General features: G+C 34.4%; 1 protein-coding gene across 1 annotated transcript; it reads right to left on the bottom strand.

Moving 5' to 3' along the window:
* Positions 1 to 6,343: 6,343 nt before the first annotated feature.
* LOC134684028 (uncharacterized) lies at positions 6,344 to 10,151 on the bottom strand. Its single transcript, XM_063543321.1, has 2 exons — positions 10,102 to 10,151; positions 6,344 to 8,081 (listed from the first exon to the last, which is right to left on the bottom strand). The coding sequence occupies exon 2, from the start codon at positions 8,069 to 8,071 to the stop codon at positions 6,383 to 6,385; it is 1,689 nt and encodes a 562-aa protein (XP_063399391.1). The 5' UTR covers positions 8,072 to 8,081; positions 10,102 to 10,151; the 3' UTR covers positions 6,344 to 6,382.
* Positions 10,152 to 13,139: the final 2,988 nt, after the last annotated feature.

Here is a 13,139-nt window from a genome sequence, read left to right as displayed (position 1 = left end):
ACATTTGTGTCTTACTTCATGCAATTACAATGATATTTTTATTGTGTATGGATAACCATTTTTAAAAGGTTTATATCTAAATTATTTAGTGAGTTTTATTTCACATTTTAAATGAGCCGCAGGGCGTATTAAAACCTGAACGCATTAGAAAGGAATATCCCACTTAAGTGTTGTCGGTAAAAAAAGGATACTAAATTTTACAAATCTTTATCAAATTAATATTTTTTGACGGTATATAAGTCAGATAATGCATATTTTAAGGTTTTTCTTGTCGTAGAACACACCTCGGGGTGTCAGGATTGTTCAAAGAAAGACCTCCCTCCGGTGGGTCTTTCATTTGATCAATTCTGACAACCCTCGGTGTGTTCTACGACAAGAAAAACCTTAAGATATGCATTATCTATAACAGACAGAGGTCAACATTATTAGATGCCCCGATTGGATTTTTTTATATAATTAGAATGACTTATTTTAAGGTAATGTCCTGATCTACAAATTATTCCAGTGTTTGCATATATTCAAATAAACTGTAAAAACTGGCATGCTTAAACAAGCAAATGACAATTTCTGCATGTACATAGTTGTTTTTCAATTGAATTCTGGTCTTTTTACCAATAAAAAAAATCAAGATTGTGGGAAAAATATCCCAGAAATGTTATAAACACTCATTGAAGTAATTACATTTTAACTTTTTAAAATACTTGTTTCAGTGATTTTGAAAAACATGAAAAGTCTGTGTGAAAATTTTAATTATTTCAAAGCCAAAATCACTCAAAGAGGTTGCTTATTTTGAAATCACTTGTTTAAGTGGTACCCCTGACTGGTTATACTCTTAAAGAAAGTTTGCATTTTATCGTCATGCACCAGGAATAACTAATAACCTCATTTGGCAAGATGTTTAAGATTTTTTGCAATGAAGTAGGTCTCATTAGGTTCCCAGTTTGATTCAGGATTTCTGATTTTTGTAAGCGAGACACGTGAAAGTCTAATTATTGTTGAGAGACAACATGAATTCAACAAAGAGGGGGGATAGGACCTTTATTGGGACTCCGGGATCTGGTGTTTTCATGCTCAGGATTTCGGAATTGACCCTTTCGGGATCAGGGAAATCTTTTTTTTTTCGAAATTCGGGATCTCAGGATTTTGTGTTTTTAAGCCAGGGATTTAGGGATCATGACCCCTCCTATCCCCCTCAACAAAACATTAAGCAGGATACGGGATCAGACCCCTCCAATAAAGGTAAGTCCCTCCCCCGGTAATGATTCTCTCATTTTTGGACAGTGGCAAAGGTGATGCTTTTAATGGAAATAGGTCATATATAGGAAGTGATCAAAGAAAATAAAACAGCCTCACGAGACGTCAATACAGTGGTGGATCCATAACTTTCCGTAAAGGTGATCACTCTGACTAACATAAGAGGGTGGGGGTTCAGTCATGCTTCAGTGATTCCCTACATAATCAACCAAATTTACCACACGAAAGGGGGGCGCCCCCCCCCCCCCCCCCAACCCTTGGACCCGTCTATGCATATTTATTGGAAATAGTACTGTAAAAGTGTACCTTCCTTCGCATATTAGAGGTTTCTCAACATCTTACGAACGAACGAAAATCGCCCTAACATGACGTAACTTGCCGTAACGAGAAATGAGGGAGCAGTAATTTATCTTATAATTTTGGATTATCGACTGTGCTCTTCTTCCCATTGAAATGTCTTTTACGTGTAAAATATGCATGCTTGATTTTTTAAAACCATTTTGACTCAAATACATAATATTTATTTGATATTATATGATATATAATATACAATTTAATGTTCAATCAACACAGTTGAAAGTCTTATTGATCTATTAATCTAAGTAAAGAATATTTAATTAAAGGCAGTAATCGAACAAGCAATTTTAATAAAAATGATTACAACATCACTATTTAGTATATGTAAAAAAGGTAAATATAGATTCATGTATATGGATCGAAAGATTTTTTTTTTTAACAAGAAAAATAAAGGAAAATATTGAAATACATATTTTAACTTATATATTGTTTTTTTATTTTGTTATCATGCCCTGTCTTATTCTATGTGTGTATGCTTTCTCTATAGTATAATTATGAGTATATACATATTTTTTTCTTGTTTATTGTTTCCGTTAAGCTTTTATGGCATACTGTGCATATTTCCTCTATTTTTCATATTTCTATTTTTTCTTTTTAGTTAGGGGTGTAGTAAAACTCTATTTCTAACGATAGATCGAGTGCACCTTTGAATTTCCTTAACTGATTCCCAATAAACATTAGAAATAAAAAAGCTATGTTACGACTTATCTATTCAAAATACTCTCCGATACGAAATTATGAAACTCATAGTAACTAAAACCGATTGGACCCATAGAAGGGACGTGTGGATATATGAAACATATTAAAGTTGTGTTATCTCGATCACTTATCAATCCTTTACCAAACGCTAATTTCGCAATGAAATGAATGGAATAGTTGCCACTGAACATTAAACACCAAACAATCAATCTACCAATTGTAAACTAGATGTGTTGATTTTTTTAATTAAGGTCATTTAAAAAAAAAATCTTTTTGAATGGAAAAGGGAGATAAATCAACAAACGGAACTCAACGTAAGAAAACGAAACAGTAAACAACAGAAAATAAATTGGAACACGGATGTTTAATGACAACAATAAAATACAAAGTTGCAAACAAGGATATTAAGTTGTTAACTGTTGTCTTTTAAACACACTGCAGTATCGGTAAACATTTATTATGGATTTTTATTATAACAAAATTACTGCTCCATAACGATACGTTTGTAGAGTTTTGTCCGTTCGTAAGATGTTGAAAAAACTCTATTAAGGACGCAAAGAACGAGTGTAATTAGTGAACGGGGTGGGGGGGGGGGGGGGGGGGGGTGACAGAAACAGAGACTGTGCCTGTGAGAACTACCATGATTCGTGAGAAGATTTTATTCTAAAAACACCATACCTGGCAATGACCTTCATACGCATGGCTTCTAATATCATCTTAAAATACCATTGTTCATATATTTCATGTGGCATTATGTGCTGCTTTCGATTCACTTTCAGTTTCACATTCCAGTGTAGAACAAGGCATTATAAAGAAGTAAAGACGGATAGGAAAACATATGCTTCCGTAGTATTATTTTTTTTGTGTTTTTTTTTTGGGATGCGTTTGTTTGAAATCTAATTTATCGATTCATGAAATTATGACACAGTGATATATATACACAGCTAAACAGTTCGAATAAAAGTGATTTTACGCACCTGATATGGATGTTTAGGTTTTCCCTTAACTTGTGTTTCTTCTCCTTCTTTGCGAAATGAATAGCGTGTAGACGATTGTATTTTAACAGTTGTTTCGTCAGTAAAAAACACATTGTCAAATGTCTCTCGGTTTATTATACACTCTAACGCATAACTCATCCTTTTTGGCTTGTTAACTTCACGGATCATCTGGCAATAGTGGGTTGGAGAATGTGTCTATTCCAAACGTTGGCGTGTCCTCTGTATTGTGGTTTCGCTGACAGGTATGTGGAAACGTTCAGTGAGTAATTTAGCAACCTCTCTTGCGGATATTTCTCGGTCATTACGAATTGTTTCGTCAATAAATTCTAAATGTACTTCCTTTAACATTTTCTGTATAGTGTTTACTTAAAAGTCAGTAACATATCCACTCTGACGAAAACGTCGTAGAAATTCACTAATCCCCTGTCTACAAACTTGAACATTATCTGATCGTATCAACTCATCTCTAACTTCAGTAATGTTTTTGCCAGATCTTCTTAAACTTAATATCCTCTCACGAATTTAAACTGAAAGTCTTGTAGGTTTTATAGTTCCAGGACGAATTTCCATTTTGTTCTTATATGCAATGATTAATTTTCAATAAATTAATTAAAGAGGTGTCATTTCATTAAATGCAATCGTCAATATGTTAATCGAAAATGGACAGATGAATATTTTGATGTACCTTTATATCATGTTATATAAGAGGTCAGTGTATCCAGGATACGAAGAAAATCTGCGTGAACGCGCGTTTACTACATGCAACCAGTACACGGGCGTTTACTTTTTTATACAAAATTAGAAGACACGCCTTTTTCTCGTTAACGCGAAGTAAACGCCCGTTTACTATTTATGTCTACTAAAATTTCGGAGTTAACGCATAGTTAACGCGGCGATTACACGAAGTGCACGCAAGTTAACACCGCGTTAACTTTTAAGACCCGTTTACATGTAATGCTTGCATTTTTGGTCTGCACCCAACTGTAAGTATATGTGAGTATTTAAGAAAGGCAGCAAATGTGTTTTGGTGATGGTGATGTGTTTGTACATCTTACTTTACTGAACATTCTTGCAATTTACAATTATATCTATCTATAATGAACTTGGCCCAGTAGTTTCAGTGGAAAATGTTAGTAAAAATTTACAAATTTTATGAAAATTGTTAAAAATTTACTATAAAGGACAATAACTCCTTAGGGGGTTAATTGACCGTTTCTGTCATGTTGACCTATTTGTAAATCTTACTTTGCTGAACATTATTGCTGTTTACAGTTTACCTATATCTATTATAATATTTCAGATAATAACCAAAAATAGCAAAATTTCCTTAAAATTCAGGGGCAGCAAACCAGCAACAAGTTGTCCGATTCAACTTAAAATTACAGGGCAGATATATCTTGACCTGATAAACAATTTTACCCCTTGTCAGATTTGCTCTAAATGCTTTAGTTTTTGATTTATAAGCCAAACACTGCATTTTACCCCTATGTTCTATTTTTAGCCATGACGGCCATTTTGGTTGGTTGATTGGTTGTTGTTTTGAAACTAGATACCCTAATGATGATTGTGCCCAAGTTTGGTTTGATTTGGCCCAGTAGTTTCAGAGAAGAAGATTTTTGTAAAAGCTAACGACGGACGACGACGACGGACGACGGACGCCAAATGATGAGAAAAGCTCACTTGGCCCTGTCGGCCAGATGAGCTAAAAAAGGGCTTAAGCCCAATTTTGATCGGTTTTAACGAGCTATCTTTAATGAATAAACTAATCATAGATACCAGGACTAAATTTTGTAGATACGCCAGTCGCGCGTTTCGTCTATAAAAGACTCACCAGTGACGCTCGAATCCAAAAAAGTTAAAAAGCAAAAAAAAGTACGAAAATGAAGAGCATTGAGGACCAAAATTCCTAAATGTTCTGCCAAATTCAGCTAAGGTAATCTATGCCTGAGGTAGAAAAGCCTTAGTATTTCACAAATTCTAAATTTTGTAAACATACAATTTATAAATATAACCATATCTGATTCAATGATAATTCATGTCAACACAAAAAGTGCTGACTACTGGGCTGGTGATACCCTCGGGGAAGTAAATCTCCACCAGCAGTGGCATCGACCCAGTGGTAGTAAATACAATCATCATAGATACAAGGACTAAATTTTGTATATACGCCAAAACGCACGTTTCGTGTATAAAAGAATCATCAGTGACGCTCGATTCCAAAAAAGTCCAAAAAAAAATCTTTTTAAAAAGCCCAAAAAAGTACGAAGTTGAAGCGCATTGAGGACCAAAATTCCTTAAAGTTTTGCCAAATCCAGCTAAGATAATCTATGCCTGGGAAAGAAAAGCCTTAGTATTTCACACATTCTAAATTTTGTAAACATACAATTTATAAATATAACCATATCAATGTTAATTCATGTCAGCAGAAAAAGTGCTGACTACTGGGCTGGTGATACCCTCTGGGAAATTAATCTCCACCAGCGAAATTGGAGTAGCAAACTTAGAAACGAATATCATAAAAAACAAAATACAAAAATAAAAACAATAGATAAAATACCAATAAATGTCACAGCAAATACAAAAAAAAATCAGGGTTCATTGGTCAAGTTTTGCGGTTAGGTCATCTTGTAATATACTATTTGAAATACGAAAACAAATATTCGGTGACTGTGTAAAATGTACATATAATATGGCGTTAGTTTTTCTCGTTTGTTTTACAATGTCATTTCGGGGCCTTATAATTAGCTGACTATGTGATATTGGCTTCGATCATTGTTGAAGGCCGTACGTTGAACTATAGTTGTTAATATCTGTGTCGTTTGGTCATTTTGTGGATTGACAATTTATTCTTATTTAAACTTCTTTGTAAGATCTACCGACCATTTTCTTGTATAACTTGTGTGCAGCTGTGACAAAAGATACACAATTAAATATCATAAGCTTAACAATTTATTTTATTTCAATCAAATAATACATAGTATAAAAATATAAACAAAATATGTTTCAATAATCAAGCTGTTATGAAGGTTCCACAAAAATGTTTAAAGATAAAGTAGTGTAAACTGTAAACGCTTTCAAATAAGATTAAACACATGAGCCGTGTCGAACTCCGCGACTAGCAACTGATGTTGTTGCCTGCTATAATGAAGTGAGGTACGATCAGTTGAAGCATCACCAACTTGTATAACTTCTCTATGTCGTTGTCCATCATGGGATATCACGACAACATTACTTGAAGTACGCCCCACTACGTAGACATTTCCATCCTTGTCTACATCAATACCATGTGGATTCTGCAGAACGCTTTCGTTTTGGAATGTCCATTGCAGTTGACCTTGTAGATTATAACATGTGACGGTGTCAGTTGCCCTGTTTGTATGATATATTTTGTCCTTAAATGATGCAGTGTAGCATGAACTGGGCATTTTGTCTTGGACTATGACAGTTATAGACTCATCATGCAGATTAATCATTTGAATACCTTTGTCTTTACTAGAATAAATCAATCGATTTTCGTTCAGTGTTATGCCATAGTTTTCCGAATCCAGTGAAATTGTTTTCCTGATTTGTTTCTTTTCCAAGTCTATAATGGTAATACACTGATTTATGGAACCACCAGATGAAACAGCCAATGAATTGTCCTCACTGTTGTACACGATATCAAACACTCCATCCGACACCTTTACCTCGAAGTCTTTTAATCCCAAATCAGTGAATACTTTAACTGTCCAATCCAGGCAGTAAGTAAACGCCAATCTACCATCAGGCAACATGCAACACCCAAAGATGGAGTCTCCTTCCGTATTGACAGTCTTGTGTAGTGTAAGCTTTATATTTTCAATTGGTATCGTTGGAACTGGTGGTACCATATACTGGGCTTGTTTGGTCTTTTTCTTGATCAGAACAATATCGCAAGATTTAGGTTCAATACGCACTTCTCCAAAACCTAATATATCGGTCATAATATTCTGGATAGAAGTGTTGATCTTATATGAAAGAGAAATCTGCTTCATGGTATCGCCTTCTACAAGCGACTGCAGGAATTTATCTTTGGTATCGACATCTTTCTCTATTTGCTTCATTGAGAGAAACATCTGAAGATCCGTTGCGTGTGTCTTTATATTCCCAATTTTTGTCTGGCATTCTGCTATTTCTTTTTGTGTTTTTTCTAATGATGACAATAACTGACAAATTTTGGAGTTTTCTTTTTCTTCTATCGCATAGAGTTGTTTCATGGAATCTTCTTGTAATTTGTCGAGATGGTTGTTGATCTCTTTTCTGGTCTGCTTTAATTTTTTTTCTATTTCCTTTCTACTGGCTTTCAATGTCGTCATGTTGTCATGTTTCTGCTGGTGAATTTTCTGCAGATTTTCGGCTAATTCAACTAATGTTTCCTCTATCTCGTAAAGGGCATTGGAGGTGTTGACATCACGAATGGCTTCATCTAAGTTGACGATATCCTGGCATCCTTTGTGGCTTTCTACAACACACTTACTGCAGCAGGGACATTCATGTTTTTGGCAATATATTTGAAACTTTTCGTTGTGTTCGATACAGTACTGCGTAATGTTTATTACATCGCTTGGTAACTCCTGGTATTCATTTATAGCTATCACTTTATGCCTTCTCGATGCCTTAGAAAAACTGTGATGTTCCTGGCATTCTGTGCAAAGTCCCTCGTCACATTCTGTACACCAGACTATTGATGGCTTTTTAATGTGACGGAGGTCACAAACACCACAGTTTGAAGAGGATGTCGCCATTAGACATAAGCTGCAAAATAATATTCAATGATTAATGACAAGTCATGACATTGGCTCTTTAAAAGCTGCAGCACCCCTACCACATTCCAGCAGCGCCTGCATACGGAGTATATATCTCCCAATTCATACGATATTCCCAGTCTTGTATTTTTTATCGTAATTTCCTTGATAGAGCTACTCACAAAGAAACTATTAAACCAAGAGTTCCAAATGGTAAGGTTATGTCATAACTACAATATCCTTCCCTTTTCACGAATGTGACCTACCGAATTAGACTATTTACCGGATTTGGAATATCATAACCAAGACGACGGGTGCCACATGTGAAGCAGGATCTGCTTACCCTTCCGGAGCACTTGAGATCACCGCCAGTTTTTGGTGGGATTCGGGTTGCTTAATCTTTAGTTTTCTATGTTGTGTCTTTTGTACTATTATTTGTCTGTTTGTCTTTATATTCTTAGCCATGGCGTTCTCAGTTTATTTTCTATCTATGAGTTTGACTCTCATACTGGTATCTTTCGTCCCTCTTTTACCAATCAAAACCTTCAAACTTCAATATCAATAGTGTATAATCCAAAATAGAAATTAATCTGATTTATCTCATAATGCTTTAGAGAAAATGAAATGTGATTTAAGTTACATAATTAGTATCGCCAAGATGCATAACTAGTTGACATGAGAGCGCTAACGATGCAATTGTCCAGTATAATGAATGTTTCCAAGGGGTATAACTCTTTTGAAAATAATTGATCGGCACTGATTTTCGAACTATTGAAAGGGGCATAACTCTTTTTAAAATTAAATGATCGACATTGTTAACGTCATTGCTGATATAAACCTATTTGAGGAAAGTCTGGCAGTAAATGTACACGTGAGAACGCTAAAAACACCTGATGGACGGACGCCTGTGTGTTTCTATGTTCCCCGCAACGCCTTGTGCGATAGCAAACAAAATCTTCTTTAAAACTGAAATATAAGCTAAAAGAACAAAAATGGATATCATGCCCAATCCCAAAACGACAGTTGAAATAATAAACTTTTGTAAAGTTCACGTATTTAGGTACATTAAACATAACTAATCATGTCAAATATGAATCAATCATAGAAATATCGAACAACATCTAAAAAAATACCTCTTAACTTGATATATATTGTTTAAATATTTAAACAAAACGCATATATATACATTTCCGTTTTATTTACCAGGAAGGTTAAAATCAACGTGATTAAAATTTTGATAATAATTGTACACATGAGAACGCTGACAATTCAGTTTTCCGTATACTCATTATTTCAAAGGGGCCTGAAAAAGGGACGAAAGAACCCAGAGGGACAGTTAAACTCATAAATCGAAAATAAACTGACAACACCTGGCTAAAAATGGATGAAGACAAACAGAAAAACAATAGAACACATGACACAACATAGAAAACTAAAGAATAATTGATCGGCACTGATTTTTGAATTCGTCAGAGACATTGCTGATATAGAACAAATGTAGAACCTATGATAGAATTTTCTTAAAAATCTCGAAAAATTCAACACATGAGAGCGATAACGATCTAATGTTTCATAATTAATGTTTCCAAGGGGCTCTGATTTTCAAGCTTTTCAAAGGAGCATAACTCATTTAAAAAAGATTGGTCTTCTTTGATTTTCATATTTATGATATAAGATCTGGCAAGTTTTGTACACGCGAGCGGACGGAAAGACGGACGGACGGACGAACGAACGAACGGACGATCGGACGGACGAACGGACGAACGGTGTTTCCATGTTACCCGAAACGCCTTGTGCGAGGGACAACAATATATTGCTTCAGAACAGGAACATATATACATGTAAGATAAAAGGTCATAAATTAAATATTTATTATGCACAATCTCAAAACGGAAGATGAAATAATAAACTTTTAGAAATTTTACGCATTTAGGTCATCATTAATTATTACGAAGTATATTAAACATAACTAAACATGTTAAAAAAGAATTTATCTTGGAATTATCAAAACAACATATAAAGAAAAATACCTTTTAGCTTGATATATTCATTCCTGTTTGGTTTACCAGGAAGGTTGTAAATCACATGACTGTTTGATTAACTGATAAATGGCGGGAATATTAAAATTCAACATGTACACACTAACGTTTTCGCAGTTATTTGTTTTTGTTTTGCATTTATCTTGACATTAGGAACTGATCAATTTCATCATGAAGAGGGCTTGGAGGAAAATAAGGATGGCCTTGAAAATTTTACGGCATGGATATTCAATTTTTCAATACTTGAGATAAAGGGGTTGGAGTGCACTGAATAATATAAGTGACCTACACATATCTCTTCCTCAAACAATAAAAAGTAAAATTGAAATTATTTTCTATCCTTAAGATGGGGACATGAAAAAAATCAGAGAAATCTCCCACCCTCACACAAATCCCCAATGAAATAAAATGACCACTCCCATATAGCAGATTGTAAGGATAGATAAATTGATTAGATCGATAAGATCTAAAAAACAAGCTTGGTCTCGCTTATTTATGACAAGAAGCGAAATGAAGCGTTTGTTAAGGGTACAAATATGTTTACATACTTTAAAACTATCATAATGACTCAAGTCGTGCCATTTGATGATTTACATTATAAAGTATAAATAAATCATCAGTCGACCGACTCCTTATGGGTGATTTAGACATTACCTATTATTTAAAATTAGTTAGGCTTATATTATATATATGTATAGTCTTTCTGTACAAAACAAGGAAATATTTGTGTCATTGTTATCATGTTATCTTTTCAGTTAAATTATAAATCAGGAGATCTCATATAATGTATCAATAAATCGATTTCCTCCCTAGTTATATTTTTATTTGCATTCTATATATGAAACAGTGTAATTTTAGGGGAACATTTGTTATGACGAGTCATCGAGTCAGTAGAAATAGAGTTCTTCTTGTCGAGAAACTATATTCTAAAGTAGGTTCTATACATGTACCATGCATAAAATTGAGAATGAAAATGGGATCGGATGTGTCAAAGAGACAACAACACGACTAAAGAGCGGAAAATAGCCGAAGGCCACTAATATGTCTTTAATACAGCGAGACAATCATTGGTTATATTTGTCAATGTGTCTTCCTGTTACTTTTGCGGCTTTTTATCCTTTTTTAGATCAACATTTATCATTTTTTGAAGTTAACATAATGTAATTTGCTTTCTGCAAAAGAAAAAAAACCATGTTTGTAAATGTGTAAAAAAAAGCTCTACACAATCTATTTACATAAGTTTTCCGTGTACTAATAATCCTCTTCAAGTGAGACATATATAATAAACATTTATCAACAATTATATTAAGGTTTCTATGTTGTGTTTTGCCATGACATTGTCAGTCTGTTTAAAATGTAGGACCAATTAGTTTGAATGTCCCTTTGCAGTGGCGGATCCCGAAATTTTATTATACGGGACACACTGACTGCCTAAGAGGGGGCCCGCTTCGGTCATGCTTCAGTGATTCCCTATATAATTAACCAAAATTTTCCCAGAAAGGGGGGGGGGGGACTCAATCTGCCTCTGCTTTTGCATATTTCACCTCTCTAATGTATACGATTTTAAAAGCTAGATTCCTCCTTATCCAAAACTGTTCACGGTATCAACCTTACTAAATCCTATGTTGTGTTTTGCCATGACATTGTCAGTCTGTTTAAAATGTATGACCAATGGCTTATATTATATATATGTATAGTCTTTCTGTACAAAACAAGGAAATATTTGTGTAATTGTTATCATGTTATCTTTTCAGTTAAATTATAAATCAGGTGATTTTATATAATGTATCAATAAATCGATTTCCTCCCTAGTTATATTTTTATTTGCATTCTATATGAAACAGTGTATTTATAGGGGAACGTTTGTTATGACGAGTCATCGAGTCAGTAGAAACAGAGTTCTTCTTGTCGAGAAACTATATTCTAAAGCAGGTTCTATACCATGCATAAAATTCAGAATGAAAATGGGATCGGATGTGTCAAAGAGACAACAACACGACCAAAGAGCGGAAAATAGCCGAAGGCCACTAATATGTCTTTAATACAGCGAGAAAATCATTGGTTATATTTGTCAATGTGTCTTCCCGTTACTTTTGCGGGTTTTTATCTTTTTTTTAGATCAACATTTATCATTTTTTGAAGTTAACATAATGTAATTTGCTTTTTGCAAAAGAAAAAAACCATGTTTGTAAATGTGTAAAAAAAAGCTCTACTCAATATATTTACATAAGTTTTCCGTGTACTAATCAAGTGAGACATATATAATAAACATTTATCAACAATTATATTCAGATTTCTATGTTGTGTTTTGCCATGACATTGTCAGTCTGTTTAAAATGTAGGACCAATTAGTTTGAATGTCCCTTTGCAGTGGCGGATCCAGAAATTTTATAATACAGGACCCACTGACTGCCTAAGAGGGGGCCCGTTCCGGTCATGCTTCAGTGATTCCCTTTATAATTAACCAAAATTGTCCCAGAAAAGGGGGGAGGGGGCATTCAATCCGCCTCTGCTATGGCATATTTCACCTCTCTAATGCATACAATTTTAAAAATCTAGATTCCTCCTTTTCCAAAACTGTTCACGGTATCAAGCTTACTAAATCCTATGTTGTGTTTTGCATGTTTTGCCATGACATTGTCAGTCTGTTTAAAATGTATGACTAATTAGTTTGACTGTCCCTTTGCAGTGGCGGATCAAGAAATTTTCATAATCAGGGACCAACTGACTGCCTAAGAGGGGGCCTTCTCCGGTCATGCTTCAGTGATTCCCTATATAATTAACCAAAATTTTCCCAGAAAAGTAGGGGGGCCACGTAATCCGCCTCTGTTTTGGTATTTTTCGCCTCTCTAATGCATACAATTTGAAAAGCTAGAGTCCTCCTTATCCAAAACTGTTCACAGTATCAAGCTTACTAAATCCTATGTTGTGTGTTGCCATGACATTGTCAGTCTGTTTAAAATGTATGACCAATTAGTTTGAATGTCCCTTTGCAGTGGCGGATCTAGATTTTTTTATAATTTGGGACA

The sequence above is a fragment of the Mytilus trossulus genome, chromosome 9 (assembly GCF_036588685.1).
Source record: "Mytilus trossulus isolate FHL-02 chromosome 9, PNRI_Mtr1.1.1.hap1, whole genome shotgun sequence".
NCBI classification, from domain to species: domain Eukaryota; kingdom Metazoa; phylum Mollusca; class Bivalvia; order Mytilida; family Mytilidae; genus Mytilus; species Mytilus trossulus.
This window is presented reverse-complemented; position numbering and strand designations above follow the sequence as displayed.